At 34.1% G+C, this 17,922-nt stretch overlaps 1 protein-coding gene across 4 annotated transcripts in view; it reads left to right on the forward strand.

The window, feature by feature from the left end:
- GPSM2 (G protein signaling modulator 2) overlaps positions 1-17,922 on the forward strand; it is a 49,806-nt gene that overhangs the window by 18,808 nt on the left and 13,076 nt on the right. For all 4 annotated transcript variants that reach the window (XM_074262867.1, XM_074262864.1, XM_074262866.1 and 1 more), the window contains 7 exons: positions 8,952-9,173; positions 11,331-11,466; positions 12,645-12,787; positions 13,891-14,014; positions 14,172-14,287; positions 15,522-15,677; positions 15,972-16,080. In XM_074262867.1, the coding sequence (XP_074118968.1) occupies positions 8,953-9,173; positions 11,331-11,466; positions 12,645-12,787; positions 13,891-14,014; positions 14,172-14,287; positions 15,522-15,677; positions 15,972-16,080 (1,005 nt within the window). In that variant the 5' untranslated portion in view covers position 8,952. The remainder of the gene's footprint in view (positions 1-8,951; positions 9,174-11,330; positions 11,467-12,644; positions 12,788-13,890; positions 14,015-14,171; positions 14,288-15,521; positions 15,678-15,971; positions 16,081-17,922) is intronic.

The following is a 17,922-nucleotide window of genomic DNA, read 5'->3' on the forward strand; positions in this document are numbered from 1 at the left end:
AGCATATAAATATACATGTATATACATATCTATATACACACACGCATACATATAAAATATTTCTCTTTTCAAAGAGATTGCATGTTGAATGTATGGCCTATAATCTGGGGTAGCTTTTATTAATACAAATACAGTCATGTACAACCATTGTTAGAGCATCTTGTTGCTGTTGTTCAGTCGTTTAAGTTATGTCTGACTGTAACACTATTTGGAGTTTTCTTGGGAAAAATGCTGGAATGGTTTGCTGTTTTCTTCTCCTTGTTTGAGGCAAACAAAGTTATGTGACTTGTGCAGGATGACACAATTGACTGAGGCCTGACTTGAACTCATGAAGATGAATCTTCCTGACCTCATGTTCAGCACTCTTATCCACTCCACCACCTAGCTAATCTGGAAGAGCATTTAGTAATACATGAAATTTCTAGTTCAGCAGACATTTTACTAAGCATTTACTAAGTGTAACCTTCTCTCCTAGGTACCACTGATGCAAATTTGAATAAACCAGACAAAACAAAACCAGTCTTTGCTCACAGTGATTTATACTCTAATGCGGCAGGAGTTATTCTTTTCCGGAAATGTAAATTTAGGAGCAAAAATGAAATTAATGTATTTTAAGAAACTTTGGAGAGAGATCATGTAGGCAAATAATTAGTTGAAAAGCTACTTCGAGAGGTAAAGCTAATAATATGTAAGGATTATATAGGAAGTAGTATCTCTGAGAACCCTTCCAGAAAACTCTTCCAAACAGAAAAAGAAAATGCACCAGACTGACTAATTTTGGAGAAATCCAGAAAAGTCACAGAAAGTCATTTTTCCAGCACACTTTGACTCAGAGAGACTGATGAGAGATTTAGGGACAAGAGGGATAATGTTAGGCTAGGAGAATACCACAAGAGGAGCAATTAAATGCCTAAGGAAAGGTTATGCATCAAGGCAAGAGGAAGCCACAGGCTCATGTTGGTCACACTGGGATGGGTACAGTTGCAGAATGGCAGCTTTGTTTTTCACTACTGAAAAGGTCACGGATATGGTGTAGAATGAGAAGGGGATCTATGTGGATGGTGGTATTCCCAGATTGTGGTTGTTATTGTTCATCTTTGATTCTTGAAAGGTGAAGGAGGTCTCTGGGTTGTGTACCAAAAAAGAAGTTGAGAAGTAAGCAGCAGCTGTTTGTCTCAGACTCCAAGAGGAGAGAAGGAGTCTCAATCTCAGCATGTCATTCAAATGCCAAATCCCAGAGCAAAAGGGAGCATACACTTCTGCTACGCTGTACCAACAGATCTCTCCAGCTGCATGATAGTAACTGAGTCTCACAGAAGTCTTTTGTTGCTCAGAGCCAAACACAGGTCAGGAACTTGTAGAGCTCAGACCAGGGAGTGCAGCAAGACTTGGCTCTATTTCAGGCTTTGGGAGCATTGAAAGCTTGCAGGTCCCTAATCTGCTCCTGAGATTCTAGAATAACATATGAGTACCCCAAGAAACCAGTATTAGGATCTGTCTAGACCTTCTTTCATAAAGTGCTGCAGACCCCAGCTCTAATATCAAGTATAAAAGTCAGGAAGTCGGCTGGAAAATGAACAGAAATAAAAAGAACCCCTTCATAAAGAGTTGTTATGGTAACAAGGCAAAAGAAGAAAATAACTCCAAAATACCTACAAGCAGAATATCAAATAAAATACAGCATAGGCAAAAATTCAACTAGTGTTTCTAGAAAAGTCACAGTAAGTCATTAATTTGAAGGCATCTATTTCAATAATAAGAGAAAACAAGTTTTTAAAAGTTTAAGAATGTTTATATAAATGAAATGAGATATTTTGAAGAAAAAAAATTAGAAAAGTTATGGGACCTATGGGAGAAAGAATTGGAAACCCAGCTAACTTACCAGGCACAAGAGTTATAAAACCTTGCTCAGGCAACATTACAATGAAAATTGAAATGAATCAGATAAAGCCAGGGACTCTTATTAGATAACAAGAAATATTAAAAACAAAACATAGAAGAAAAACACTGAAAAGAAAGAAGGGAGAAAAGGGTTAAAGGTTTTGTGGCAAGCCCATGGTGGGCATTAGGACAGAGGTGCTAAGTGAGCATAGAGCAAGTGTCAATTCGTTTGTTTTTGTGTTTTTCCCCCCAAAAGAATAATGTCTTTATTTAATATTAGCATATAATAGTATCATATTAGTATCATAATATTAATATAACTAACCAGATATTTCATATTTCTTAGTTTAAGGGATAGAAACAATTTAGAATAAAATGGTATTGTTGAGTTATTTCAGTTGTGTTTGATTCTTCAAGACCCCATATGGGGTTTCCTTGGCAAAGTTCCTAGAGTGGCTTACCATTTTCTTCTCCAATTAATTTTACAGATGAGGAAATTGAGGAAACAAAGTTAATTTACTTTGCATAGGTCACACAACTAATAATTGTCTCAGGTCAGATTTGAACTTAATAATATGACCTTAGACCTGGTACTCTAGCCACTATGAGACTTAGTTCCCCAGAAATGAAATAGACACATACTCAGAAAGAAAAATAAAAATTTGAATTATTAGTCAATCATTAATTTACGAGAAGTCTTTTTGCTAGTATTTTACTTAAATTTTTTTTACATCAATATTTATTGGGAAATTGGTTTATAGTTTTCTTTCCCAGTTTTAGCTCTTTCTGGTTTAGGTATCAACATCATAGAAGAAATTTGTTAGGTCTCTTTTGTTTTTTCATATAGTTTTGTGTAATATTGGGATTAATTGCTCTATAAAAGTTTGGTAGAATTCATTTGTAAATCCATGTAGCCTTGGGGATTATTTTTGGGGAGTTCATGGTTCTATTTCCTCTTCTATAAATCTGGGCAATTTACATGTTTGTAAATATTCATCCATTTTGCTTAGATTGTCAGATTTATTGGCATGTAATTAAGCAAAAAAAGCTCCTAATAATTGTTTTAATTTCTTCTTCATTGATGATAAATTCACTATTTTAATTTTTGATATTGATAATTTGATTTCCTTTATTTTTAAATCAAATTAACCAATGGTTCCTCTCTGCTCCCTCCCATAATTTTATTTAGTAGTTCAGTAGTTTTCTTACTTTCTCTTTTGATTTTCAGGATTTCCATTTTGGTGTTGAATTGGGGGTTTCTAATTTGTTATTTTATTAGGTTTTTTTCAGCTGTTCACTCAGTTCATTTCTTTTTCTATTTTATTTGTGCAAGCATTTAGAGAAGTAAAATTTCCCCTAAATACTGCTTTTGTTTGCATCCCATGAATTTTAGTATAATTGCATTATCATTGTCATTCTCTTAAATTATTGATTGGTTTTATGAGTTGTACTCAGAAGTCTCTCTCAATTCCTCTTAATTCTGATCCTATGGTTGATTTCTTCATTTCCATTTTAGAGTGATTTCTCTGATTCATTGAGCATATAATTTTAAATTTTAATTATTTATTTGACCATTAGGTAACATGAAGGACTTGAAAACATTTATAAAAATTACATTTTGTACCCATTTGGAAGGAGGAAAAATGACATCAGAAAGAAAACAGACTTGTAAATTTCTTACTCTCAAGTCATATGAATTCAATAAAAGTGTACTTTTAAGTTCTTATAGCATAATATGCTTTCCAAGATGATTTTTTTTTTCTTTTAGAAATGCTCATATGCCATTTTGCACCGTTTTCAATGTTGGTGATATAAAACTCAGTAGTCTAAATTCTAAAGATCAGACCAGTGGTCCTCAAACTTTTAAAATAGGGGGCCAGTTCACTGTCCCTCAGACTGTTGGAGGGCCGCACTACAGTAAAAACAAAACTTCACACTCTGTCTCCACCCCTCAGCCCATTTGCCATAACCCAGCAGGCTGCATAAACGTCCACAGTGGGCCCATCTGGCCCGCGGGTTGTAGTTTGAGAATCCCTGGATTAGACCATTTAAATTAGTTGAGTTATTTGAAACTATAAAATTCTGCATGTGGATTCTTTATGTGTTTTTCTATGTGGAAAGTTTTCTTGCCTGCAGAACATAGTGTCTATTTTCATAGGATAGTCCAGACTTGCCATTCCATAAACAAAGAAATTGAGACCCAGAGAGCAGTTATGGTTGGTCTGAGTCATGCAGGAAATCACATCATTAGTATTTGAACCTAGGTGTTCTGACTCCAAATCTAATGTGCTTCTTACACGTTACCTTGTCTACTTATAGGATTCATAACTAGAAGGTTCTTTAGATTATTTAGTTTAGTCCCCTCATTTTGTAAATGGAGCAACTAAAACCAAAAGAAAGAGAAAGTTACACATACTAATGCTTACATCCAGGCCATCTGATTCCCAGTGCAGTTAAGAAAAAAAAATAATAAAATCGTGATATCACTCAGGTATTTTAAGCAGTTTTGTACCAGACACCATGGCAGATGCAGGGGATACAAATGTGAGTGACTAACAGTTACCACTCCCTCAGGGAACTTTCATTTAGTTTGGGAGATAGAATGTATTCACTGTTAAGTAAAGACAAGTAGATAGAAAGTTAATAAACAAAGAATTTGTGGTTGGGTTCCTAATAACTATGGGAATTACTTCTTGAAGGAAGTGATCTTTGAGTTTCAGAGGAAGAAATAGGGAGATAAAGCATGGTAAAGATTGGGAACAAGCTATGCAAAAAAGTGGAAGATCAAGTAGGGAAAGATGAAGTCATATGTAATCTTCCTCAAAAAATTGACTTGAATCAGATTGTTAAAGTGCCAACAGTGGGGTTATTAGCAAGGGGGGGAGGAGAAGGTTCTGGGTCAGATTCCAAGGAGTGTGAGTGTGTGTTTATCACTAATCTTTGTTTTCTTTTGTATTTTGTTTTACAACTTTAAAATATTATTTTGAATCTCTATGATATAAAAGGTTTAATCTGTGTCCTTCAAGCAATAGAGAGCTAGGAGAGATTTTGAGGGAAAATATGATATGTATAGTAAGTAAAGGCATGAAAATAGTTTAGATAAGAAGTGATGAGGGCTTGGAATAGAGATGTGGTCGTATGAGTAGAGAGGAGACAGATGCAAGAAATAGTAAAGAGGTGGAATCTGTAAGATTTGGTGGATGTTGGGAGACAGAGGATACATTTGTTCTATTTAGAGGTGATAGTTGAATTGATAGGAACTAATAAGATCACTGAATATACAAATAGAAGAGAGAGCTCAAGGGAGAGCCTTAGTATATTCAAGCCTAAGAGGAGAGTTAAGGAGTCAAAAAGAATGTTGAGCCTGCCTGGCAAACTGCAAAGATCTGATTGGGAAGGAAAAGAACAGCAAAACCATGATAAGGACCAGTATTATGAAAAGAGCTAGGCAGTGAAGTGGTCCAGTAGTTAGAGCACTGGGCCTGGAGTAGAGAACACCCAAATTCCAACCTCACATAATTACTACTTAAGTGACTCTAGGAAAGTCACTTTAAATTGTGTTTGTCCCAGTTTCCTCAACTGAAAAATGGGGATAAAAATAGCATCTATCTCCTAGGAATGTTGTGAGGATCAAATATAAAGCACTGTGCAGTTGGGACTATATAAATGATATTAACTATTATTGGGGGCAGCTAGGTGGCGCAGTGGATAGAGCATCAGAGGACCCGAGTTCAAATCTGGTCTCAGACACTTAACACTTCTTAGCTGTGTGACCCTGGGCAAGTCACTTAACCCCAGCCTCATGAAAAAAAAAAATTTATTATTATTAATATCCGAGGAAGAGAGTCAGATGGTGAAGAGAGGGCAAGAGGGATGAAAATCTAGCAAAGACTATATGGAGAGATGGGTAAAAGTTGATATTAAAAGAGAACCAAATAATCTTGGCAGAGTTGTGGAAAGACAAACAGGCACAATAATACATTGTTGGTAGAACTATGAATCGGGGCTGCCATTCTGAAAAAACAATGGAATTATTCCAAGAAAATGACTAAAATGTCCAGATCCTTTAAGCCAGAGATCTTATTGCTAGACATTTGCCTCAAGGAAGTAAAAAATGGAAAGGGGTTTTATAAACACCAGAATATTTCTAACAGTACTTTTTGTAGTGGCAAAGAACTAGAAAGAAAGCAAATATTTATTGATTGGTGAATTAGACATATGTATATGGCACATGAATACAATGGAATATTACTTTGAAGTTGAAGCATGCCCAACTTATATGAGCCAAGATAAAGTAAATAAAAATAGGAAAATAATATATGTAATCACAAAAACATTATAAGTGGAAAGAAAAAATAAAAATTGACATTATTTGTAATAATGAAGCTAGGTTTTAAGAACTGAAAAAAAAAGCCATCTTTTCCTTCTTTACCTATATACACCATCAAATTCTACTTAGTGTACTGTTTAGTTTTGCTAATTTTTTTACCTTAGTTTTTTTTGTTGTTGTTTTAGAAGGGATTATTGAGAAGGATATATTTGAAATTGAAAGTGATGCAAAAGCATTATGTCTTTCTGGAGTTTTGCAACAAATGTTTTTTGGATTTTTCCTTGTGTGGATCCAGATGGATTCTTAAATGATTATTCTGCTTTCTGATTCTAGTATATTAGGGCAGTTTTCTTTGATGATCTCTTAAAGAATGATATCTAGGTTCTTTTTTTTTTTTTGGTTGTGGCCTTCAGGTAGACCAATAATTTTTTTTAAATTGTCTTTCCTGGATCTGCTGTTTCACCAATGAGGTATTTTACATTTCTTTTATTTTTTTTCATTTTTTTAGTTTAATTGATTCTGGATGTCTCATAGAGTCATTCGCTTCCATTGTCCAGTTCTCGTTTTTAATGTATAATTTTCTTTAGTTGCTTTTTTTTTCTTTTGATTACCTCTACATTTCAAGGTGTTATTTTCTTTGGTGGATTTTTTAAAATTTGGTCAATTGTATATTTGCAAAAACAACATATCAATAAAAATCATGGAAAGAGAACAAAAAAGTGTTCTTGAATAAAATCTCAGTACACTAGTATATTTCCATACACTAAGTGTATGATTTAAAATATGAATCAAAAGTTGAAACTACTCATTACAAATTATGAAGAGGCTCTTACATATGTAAAAAAGGGAAACATTTCTGTCAAGACAAGTAACATTGTATTTAGAATGTTTAGAAAATTACTTTCTTTAACATAAGTTAATTGTATTACTCTTAGTAGTAGTTGTGATAAATAAAAGAAAATTTATCCAATTTTATATCATCAGCTATATTATATACTTTGCTTTGTACTTGATCTCCAAGTGAATGCAATTCTCCAGATACAGAGGAACTATGAAATAACTTATTGTGTACAAATTGAATGGCATTAAAAATTTATAAATTGATCACTTCAATTACCTATTATTAATTGTATTCTGATAGTTTAAGCTTGAGTGTAGTATTGCAGCTACAATGAGAGTAAGTGTTACAACTGTAATGTAACTGTTTATTTTGGAGAAGAATTTCATATAAAGTAGCACTTAGACTTAAAGACCTGTGGGGTGTGTATACTGAAGTTATTGAAAAACTTTTGCCATAAGATAGTGTAAAATATTTTTAAACCCATCATTTTATACATAAAAATTTAAAATGGAAATGTTTAGTTATTATAAAAATTAAGATAAGGAGTTAAGGATTGATTTGGTTTTTGATTTGTGAGAAATTAATGTGTCATATAAGACCTATTAACTCATCTTAAAGTTACACAAAGTAAATTTAAATTTATAATAAAAAACAGAACATCTACTTGGAAACTTCATCCAAATCCATATATTCTTTTTTCGGACCAAGTTTGTAATTTTATTGATTTATGCATATCAACAACTATTTTGAAAGATTTGTCTTGATTGAGAAGAAGGAAAGCAACAAGGAACAGAAAGGAATGAACATTTATTAAACATATACTATGTGCCAGGCATTATGTTAAGCACTTTAGAAATATCTCATTTGATCCTGAAAATTCTGTGAGGTGGATGCTATTATTATTCTCATTTTACTGTTGAGAAAACTGGTAGATAAGACAGTGATTAAGTGACTTTCTTGTGGTCACAGAGCTAGAAAGTATCTAAGGGTACTAACGAAATATTTTCCCCTCTCTAGGTCTGTCACTCAGCTACCTACTTACCTTATCACATTATGCTTGTCACATTATGCTACCTACCTACCTTAATCTACCTAAATTCTAGAGAGCTGTATGCTTAGAAATACCTCTAATATTTTTACTTGCTACCAATTGTTCAATTATGGATGTTTTTTGGTAATTGATTGGCCTTTGAGATAATCTGTTTCTGTTGAATTAAGGTTGTCTGATTATCTGTTTTTTTCTGCTAGATGGCTCTAATAAAATGTAGCTATAGCAGCAAAAGTGTTCAGACCCTTTAAATCATAACTTTAAAAGGCCATTTTAGCTCTTTGCTGATTTCATACCTTAGCCAGCTAAGTAGAGAAGTCTTTAGGCATTGAAGTCTGTCTTTTAAATTTTTTCTTTGCTGTCATTTGGACTCTTGATGAATGTCATCAGAAAATTTTTAACTCCCATTGTACCCTTATTTCAGTGAAACGAGTTGTAAGTATGCTTCTAAAAATCTTGACTAATTTTTTTCTAAACACTTTTTCTTGATGTTTAGTTGCATTGCTAAAATTTTCCTGGTATGTCATTATCTTGTATTTGCTCACTTCATTTCCTAGAGTTTGAAGATCAAGTTATGGTGGGTAACCATATTGAAGAAATAAGAAAGCTTTTGAAAGTCATGGTAATATGTAAACATGTTAACAGCAGGGAGGGATTTTGTAACACCACCATGTATCCTACATTTTAGACTGTTAAATTCTAACAATCCAAATTCAAAAATTTAGAACAAAAAGCTAAAAAATTTAGAGCTTTAAATCTTAAAGATTATCTAAGACTGACTCTATCATTTTAACTTTTAATAAAATACTGTTCCATTTCTAATGTAATCTTGTTTTGTTCTGTTTTGATAGAATGGAAGCTTCTTGCCTGGAGCTGGCCCTGGAAGGAGAACGACTTTGTAAAGCAGGAGACTGCCGTGCTGGGGTGTCATTTTTTGAAGCCGCAGTTCAAGTTGGAACTGAAGACTTAAAAACACTAAGTGCTATTTATAGCCAGCTGGGCAATGCCTACTTCTATTTGCATGACTATGCCAAAGCTTTAGAGTATCATCATCATGATTTAACTCTGGCCAGGTAATATCTTTAGACTTTTATATACTCTTCTTGTGTTTCCTTTGATTGAGAAAACATTGCCAACATTTTAAAAATGTATCTTTAAAAATTTTAGTTCACATTGTTTTTCTCTGCCTGACATTTAAAACCCTTTGCAGTCTAGATTTCTCCGTCTTTTCAATATTATTTCTATCCTTCACCCTCTTTGACATGCTAACTGTTTCCTCAGCTTAATGTTTCAATTCTTTATTTTTGTGCCTTTATACTTATGGTAATAGAATCTTCCTTGACTCCTTCAGAATCTAGTTAATGCATCACTTTCCATACAGAACTTTCCTAGTCCTCCAAGTTATTAGCCTTTCTCCCTCTTGAAATTACTTTGGATATAGTTCATATTTATGGTTTAAATTTTATGGGTGTATGGGGTGCTCAGTGAGGCCCAGCACTTCTGGTGTGAGGTCTTGCTGAGTCCTTTTCAAGGCTGCTCATCCATCTTTGGTGTCCACTTGTGGCTCCAAGAAGCCTTAGTATATACAACAGCTATATTTTGGTAAAACCATCTTCCAGACAGGGCTAACCCAGGTTGAGGATAACTGTCAGTGAATTAAGGGGTATCTTCCGCAAGTATGTAAAGATGTCCCCAAAAAGAATGGCAGGTGAGAACAAATTGTTTCCAAGTCCATAAAGGTGGCTTCAGCAGGCGCTGTGGGCATTTAAGAGCTTGGTCAGATATTGAAGACACTCACCACATCTCAGGCTTTGCTAGGTGACTTTGTCTTTTCACTGGACTTCAGTGACTGTGAAAGTGAGGCTGACAAATTTGTCAACTCTGCCTCCCATAATCCAGTTTACAAGTAAGACTTTGATGTCATTGGTCCTCTTTGAAAACAAAGAATAAACAATAGCATTTTCTTACTAGTGTACCTGCTGCTTTGTCTCCTACACAGTCTGTCAGCAATTATTAAGTACATAGGTGCCAGGCACTCTTCTAGGTACAGGGGAATAGAGTCACAATGGAACCATCTCTGTCTTCAAGGAGCTTTACAATATATAGGGGGAAATACCATATACAGAATAAGTGCAAACTAAATTAAGGTCATTTAGGCAGAACTAATTTGGGATCAGAAAAGGTTTTATGTAAATTGTGGAGCTTAAGCTGAATCATGAAGGAAGAAGGGAATCCCAGGTGTTAGGAATGGTGGGTACAAAGTAACAGAGATGGCAAGCAGTGTATCATGGGTAAGGGATAACAAGAATACTTTTAACTAGACGGTTATGAGGAGGATAGTAATGTCTTAGGAGGTTAGAGTCAGATTGTGAGGGATTTAGAAGACAAAGGATTTTTTTTTCCCCCTAGGGACAAGTGCTTGAGATAGGGGAATGATAAAGTCAGAACTGTACTTAAATTTCCTGTGTGGCTGTGTGAACAATAAACTGAAGAGGATACCGAGTATGAAGCAGAGGAACCAATTAGGAGGATGTGGTCATAGTCCACAATTGGTGCCAAAATCTATTTTGCTTTTGTCTTCCCACTGCCTACTGTTTGTTGGGTTGAATTCAGTTCTAGATCTAAGGCTTCATTTTGCTTGAGTGGTATAAAAATGGGTTTACATTAAGTTTAACTAAAACAAAAAACAAAAAAAAAAAAACCCATAGAGACAGCAAGGCAAAAGAAATAGAAAACTGACCTTGGGGTCAAGAAAACCTGGGTTCAAGGCTGTGCTGTGACACAAGTTATCTTTGTAACCTCTAAAGATTTCAGAAAAGGTGCAGTCTTGTATTGGTTGAAAGAGTTTCTTCCCTCCTTCCTTTCCAGGAGCTCCTTTAGTAGGCCTTCCTTAACCCTTCTTAATTCTAATACTTTCCCTCTGTTGAGGGAATATGTAGCTTGCTTTGTAAATACTTGTTTGCGTGCTGTCTCCTCCATTATATTGTAGGCTCCTTGAAGGCAAGAATTGTCTTTTCCTCCTTTTTATGTCCCCAGTGCTTAGCACAATATCTTGCACATAGTAGACACTTAATAAATGTTTTTTTTTTTTATTGTATGAATATTTATCCTCTGAAAAACAAAATACTTTGCTCTAAATTCTTTGATTCTATGCTTATTTCAAAGGAACAGATTTTACAGATGAAAGCACTGTTTTTTAAATAGTTTGATACACTTTTCAATAATTTCAGGACAATTGGAGACCAGTTAGGTGAAGCTAAAGCCAGTGGTAATTTGGGAAACACCTTAAAAGTTCTTGGCAATTTTGATGAAGCTATCGTTTGCTGTCAGAGACACCTAGATATCTCCAGAGAACTTGATGATAAGGTAAAATCAAAATATTATTGCTTGCAGTACAGTAACAGCATTTTCTGTGTTTGAATCCTGGCTATCATTTACTACCTCTAGGACCTTGAACGAGACATTTAACCTGAGCCCCAGTTTCCTTTTCTGTAAAGAAAATAGTAGGGTGTGATGACATATAAGATTAACATTCTAAAAATTACTGAGAGATTTAATAGCAAAGAAAATATTTGAAAGGATCCATGAGTTCTAAAAATATTAATTTCCTTAGCTATTTTAACAAATTTATGAAAAATTAGCTCATTCCGTAATTGATAGTCAAACAAGCAGTTTTTTGAGGAAGAAATCCAAGTTAACAAGTGCCATATAAAAAAAAATGTAATAAATTACTAATGGTTAGAGTTAGAGTTAGATAGATGATAGTTAGAGAGATGCAAATTGAAACAACTCTGAGACTACCTCATTCACATTCATCAGACTGGCAAAGTTAACCAAAAACTGGAAAATAATAAATGACGGAGGGGGTCCGGGAAAACAGGCACATTAGTATACTGCTGGATCTATGAATTGGTGTTCATTTTGGAATTAGGCCCCCAAAGTCACTAAACTCTGCAATATACTTTGTTCCAGCAAAACTGTTACTAGATTTATACATATCCCAAAGAGCTGAGAAAAGAGAGGAAAGACTCGTATGTGCAAAAATATTTTTAGAAACTTTTGTTGTAAGAAAAAAACCTGGAAACTAATAGGGAGCCCTTCATTTGAGAAATGGTTAAACAAATTCAGGTGTATAAATGTGATAGAATAACCTGTGAAATGATGAAAATTAACTTTAGACCCACCTAGGAAGATTTATATGAACTGATGCAGTCAAGTTAACACAATCAAGGTTACAGTTTATATAGTAATAACTTTATGAAGTCAAAATATATTGAAGGACTTAAGTCAATCACTAATCCTGATTCCATGGTCCTGATGCATACTACCCATTTCTTAAACATGGCCAATATGGAAATTTGTTTTACTTGATTATGTATATTTGTTACAATTTTTTTTCCTTCTCAAGGGATAGGAGGAAGAGAAAATAAATACTTGTTTTACTCTTTTGTGATTTACAAGTTAAGAATATTTATATATTACATTTAATCTAATAGTTGCTCATTATTTTTAAATGTAATCAATTTGTTGGCATCCCAATTTAGGTTGGGGAAGCAAGAGCGCTTTATAATCTTGGTAATGTATACCACTCTAAAGGGAAAAGTTTTAGCTGCCCTGGCTCTCATGACCCAGGAGAATTTCCAGAAGAGGTGAAAACCGCATTGCAGAAAGCAGCAGATTATTATGAGTAAGTAGCCATGGTATCCTCCTCCTCTTCTTTTTCCTTTTTTTCATCATCACTACTCACATGTCACCTTTCTTAAGCCTGGAATCATATGTAGACATTGACCTGGGTGATTCTGGAAGGTAGGCAAAAAAAAAAAAAAAAAAAAAAAAAAAAGAGCAGACCTACTAAATACTAAACAGGCAGAAAAAATTTTGAGAAAGTCCTATACCCTGTTTTTGTTTTTTTTTCCTCCTCTGAAATTTTAAAGTGGACCAGTGCCATCTATTGGCAAATATTCAAAATGCCTTGGGTTTTAATATAAAGTAGCCCCATCTGAGCACACAGAAAAATAAGACTTTTGCTAAAGGTGATAGGCCTGTCATGCTTATAAGAAATGGGGGAGGGGTAGGTTTGACAAAAATAATAATAGTGATAGTAATAATTTTTCACATTTTCCATATTTCTTTTACTTCATTGTTGAAAAGTCAGATTCCTAATGTAATTGTGGATATTCTGTACCTTTAACACTTTTGTTACTAGAATATAGTCTTTTAAAAAATATTTAAAACTAAATACAAAATAAGAAAAAACAAAATAGAAAAAAGACGAAAAGGAAAGCTAAAAAAAATTGTCAAAACATCAGGGAAGATTCAAAATATGCAATAATAAATTTCCATTTCAAGAAAGCATAGAGTTGTATGTTGCAGGTTATTCTTTTGTTCTCTCCTCTGTGGTGTTTATTTTGTTCTTTGTTTTCCCTTTCATCCCTTCCCCCACCTCCCTCAAGCAAGCTACAATTACGCATGTGTATGTATCACATATACATATATCTATATAAACACACACACAAATATATTTACATGAATACATTAACATATACATACACACATATATATTTACATATCTGTAGATGTGCAGTAAATTATAATTTTATGGAATTCTTTAGCTAGAAAAGAAAGCTAAAGAAACAAGGCAGCATTCTTTTGTATTCAGCTTTTTTAAAATGTGGATTACTTTTAGTATATTACTTTTATTAGATTAAAATTCTAATTTAGATTAAAATTCTAATTTAGAGCAAAAAAATATTTATAATGTATTTCTTCATAATTTTTATTTTCCTTTAGGGAAAATCTATCAATAGTGACTGCTTTAGGGGACAGAGCAGCCCAAGGGCGTGCCTTTGGTAATCTTGGAAATACTCATTATCTTCTTGGCAACTTTAGAGATGCCGTTGTATCCCACGAGCAGGTATGATGGTGGAATGTCCTGAAACAATATTTTGGGGTTTTTTCTCCCTTACCTGAGTTGTAATTAAACTGTTTATTCCTATTTTATAACTGTGGGCTTTAAGGTGGCAAAACCAATTTTTTTTTCCTTTATGTCTAATTAGAATTTTCTGTTTTAGCGCCTCTTGATTGCAAAAGAGTTTGGAGATAAAGCTGCTGAGAGAAGAGCATATAGCAACCTTGGAAATGCATATATATTCCTCAGTGAATTTGAAACTGCTGCAGATTACTACAAGTTAGTACAAATACTAAATGAATAGTTTGTGAGCTTATGAGCTTTTCAATTTTATAATTTTTCTAAGATAAAGAAGTCTAGACTTTTATGTTTATTTAGATATTGGTGTTCATCATTGAACATGAAGTCTTTCAAAATGTCTATTTCACAGAGAGGGTACTTAAATGCTGAAGTGAGAGCTGTGGGCATGCGTGCGCACGCGTGTGTATGTATTCTTCAAATAAATGTTTTTTTTTAACATTACCTAAATGTTTTTACATTACCTAAATTTCCCTCTGTCTTCCTTTCCTCATGTCAGAGCCATCTTTTAGAAGAATATTTATATGTATGTGTATACATGCAGTTTTTCTCTCCAACTTTGATCATGTCCAAAATAGGGCAGTTATTTTCAGTTCTTGAAGTGTTAGGAATCAATCAGCAGACCCTGATTTCCTATCACTTGTTCCTCCAATGAAAGTATTTCCTCTCCTCTTTATTCCACTCTTACCTCCCACTAGTAACTAAAATCTATTCCTAATCCAGTGATAAGTGGCCTTTCTGGGTGATTCCAGCCTACTTAAAAGAAAAATTTGAATTCTAAAAGTATCTTAGAGTGTCACTTTGCATAAGATTCTTTTGAAGGGGATCTTATTTTTTTAAATCACCTCTGGATCATGTAGTCAGTCACATTTCATAATTATTTTTGATATGTGAGAAATAAACTGTATAACAAAGAACTTTTAAAAGAGTAAATCTAACATCATGAACACTAATGATGATGGCACATTCGACTTGTAAAATTTGGCCGTGTTTTTGTGTAAATATGCTTATGTTATCCATAACCATCCATTTTATTTAGAACTTATGATTTTAAATATTATCCTTAATTAGCTAAGCATTTTAATCTTGGCAAAATCAACTAGCAACAACTTACTAAAAGTCACCAAATTAAGGGCAATAAAAAAAATCACATACTGAAAAATATATTAATCATTGCAATTTCTCAATCTTCTACATCAGTACACTTTTCACATTTTTGTGGGACAGTCATAAAATATTACCTTCATAGTTATTCAGTAGTCTCAGTTTAGCATTTTAGTTTATTCTTTTCTGCTTAACCTCTTCATTTAATGATCTTTATTGTGTATATTAAAAAAAAAAAAGCTTTAGAGTATAGAATTTTTTAGTTATAGTTTTGTTATTGTGATGTATAATGAATTATGGTTATTTTACAACTAATTTTCCTTGATTTCAGGAAAACACTACAATTGGCCCGGCAGCTGAAAGATAGAGCTGTAGAAGCACAATCTTGTTATAGCCTTGGTAACACTTATACTTTACTTCAAGACTATGAAAAGGCCATTGATTATCACCTGAAACACTTTACTATAGCCCAAGAACTCAATGATAGGTAAAAATTATCAACTTGTTTGCTGTAGTTTTGGTTAAAATATGATTAGCCAAGAAGTCTATTATTTTAATGCTTTTTAGAATTATTGCTCATTTTAAATTTGCTTCTATAATAAATGTAGCTTTGAGCTCCAGTTTCCTTTGGTTTATTGATACTTTAGTAAAATGTGATTATAGTGTGTCCCTTGAAAGAATAAACCCAAAGAAGTCTTGATGTACTGCCAGATAATCCTGACCTTATATATTAGAAAACTTCCTTTTGGAACCATAAATGTTTGCTTGGTTTATGTTACAGAATTGGAGAAGGAAGAGCATGCTGGAGTTTAGGAAATGCCTACACAGCCTTAGGAAATCATGATCAAGCCATGCATTTTGCTGAGAAGCACTTGGAAATTTCAAGAGAAGTAAGAAACTGAAACTTCCCTATGAAACTGCTACTTTGATCGACTCAAGGGAATGGGCTGGGATGGGGAGGAGGAACATATTTCTTATTCATTCCCTTATCCAAGTTGCTTTAGCACTGCTGATCATTTTGTTAATTATATGGTACTGATTTGAGACCTTTGGAGGTTTTGAATACTTTTTAGACAAGATAACTTAAATGTAAAAAATTCCTTAGATGATATGATGGTATACTTAAAGAACCCCAGAGATTCTAATAAAAAGTTGTTAGAAATAATTCACAACTTTAGCAAAGTTGCTGGATACAAAATAAATCCACAGAAATCCTCAGCATTTTTATACATCACCAACAAAATGCAACAGTGAGAGATACAAAGAGAAATTCCATTCAAAACAGATGTCGAGAGTATAAAATATTTGGGAATCCATCTACCAAAGAAAAGTCAGGAATTATATGAGCAAAATTACAAAACACTTTCCACAAGAATAAAGTCAGATTTAAATAGTTGGAAAGACATTCAGTGCTCATGGATAGGCCGAGCGAATATAATAAAGATGACAATACTCCCCAAACTAATCTATTTATTTAGTGCTATACCAGTCAGACTCCCAAGAAACTATTTTACTGAACTAGAAAAAATAACAACAAAAAATTCCTTAAACATAAAAAGCATTGTTTTACCTTTTGTTCTCTCATCCAGCCCAATCAATCCTAAAGCATTCTTAGTTCCTGGAATGTTATGCTCTGCTAAAGTTAACTTTGAAAACAGCATGGTAGGAAGAACATGATGGAAGTCTCAGGATCTAGTTTTGGCTCCTCCACTTGCTAGCAAGTCTTTGGGCCTTTTTGTTGTTCAGTCATTTGGTTGTGTCTAACTGTGTGATCCCCATTGGGGGTTTCTTGGTAAAGAGACTGGTGTGGTTAGCCAGGATCTTCTCCAACTCTTTTACAGAGGAGGAAATCAGGCCAACAGGGTGAAGTGACTTGCCCAGGATCACAGAGCTAGTCAGAGTCTGAGGCTAGATTCGAACTAATAAGTCTTCCTGACTATAGGCTTGGCCCTCTTACCATTTAGCCTCACTAGGCTCAATGTCTTTATCCACTGTGACCCAATGGATATTTTATGGATGTTTTATTCAATGCTGTGGTATGCAAGAATTCAGATAGGTGAAACAAAAATCAAGTCCTGCCCTAAAGGAATCTGTACTGTATTGGAGAGGAGAATTTAACCAATGTGCAGCTCATACTCAGACACTCTATAGAAATATATTTGTATCTATATCTGTGAATCTAAAGTGCATGTATATAGATAGATAAAATTGAGAGGCATCATGGTGTGAATCTGGGCTTGAACTCAGGAATACCTGAATTCAAATTTTGGGGCACTGAGGCAATAAGTGACATGCCAGAAATGGCCCAGGTGGAACTTAGATCTGCCAAGTAATATAAATACTCTGAAAACAGTGTTTGGAACTGGCATCAATCAGGAATGATAAAGAGATTGTCATACACCAGCAAAGGCCATGAGATTAGGGAACATGAAGTTTTGATAGCCCTACACTAACCCAGTTAAACTGTGACTTGCTGTAGCCTCATACAAGAAAAGGGCAGCATAGTGCAGGTAAGTCAGGGTTGGGAGTACACACCTTTAGTGTCAACAGGACAAGGGATTCAGGAGGAGGGGATCTGATGAACTATAGGATTATTTGGGAGAAGTGAGCTCAGAGCAGAGGTGACAGACCAGGACTGATGAAAAATCTCAATGAGACTGAAGATTAGTTTTTGGAGAAACAATAGTAGACTATAGCAAGTTGTGGTCAAAGAAGAATTTCAGAATTCTGGA

This window comes from Sminthopsis crassicaudata, chromosome 4, assembly GCF_048593235.1.
Source record: "Sminthopsis crassicaudata isolate SCR6 chromosome 4, ASM4859323v1, whole genome shotgun sequence".
In the NCBI taxonomy this organism is placed as follows: Eukaryota; Metazoa; Chordata; class Mammalia; order Dasyuromorphia; family Dasyuridae; genus Sminthopsis; species Sminthopsis crassicaudata.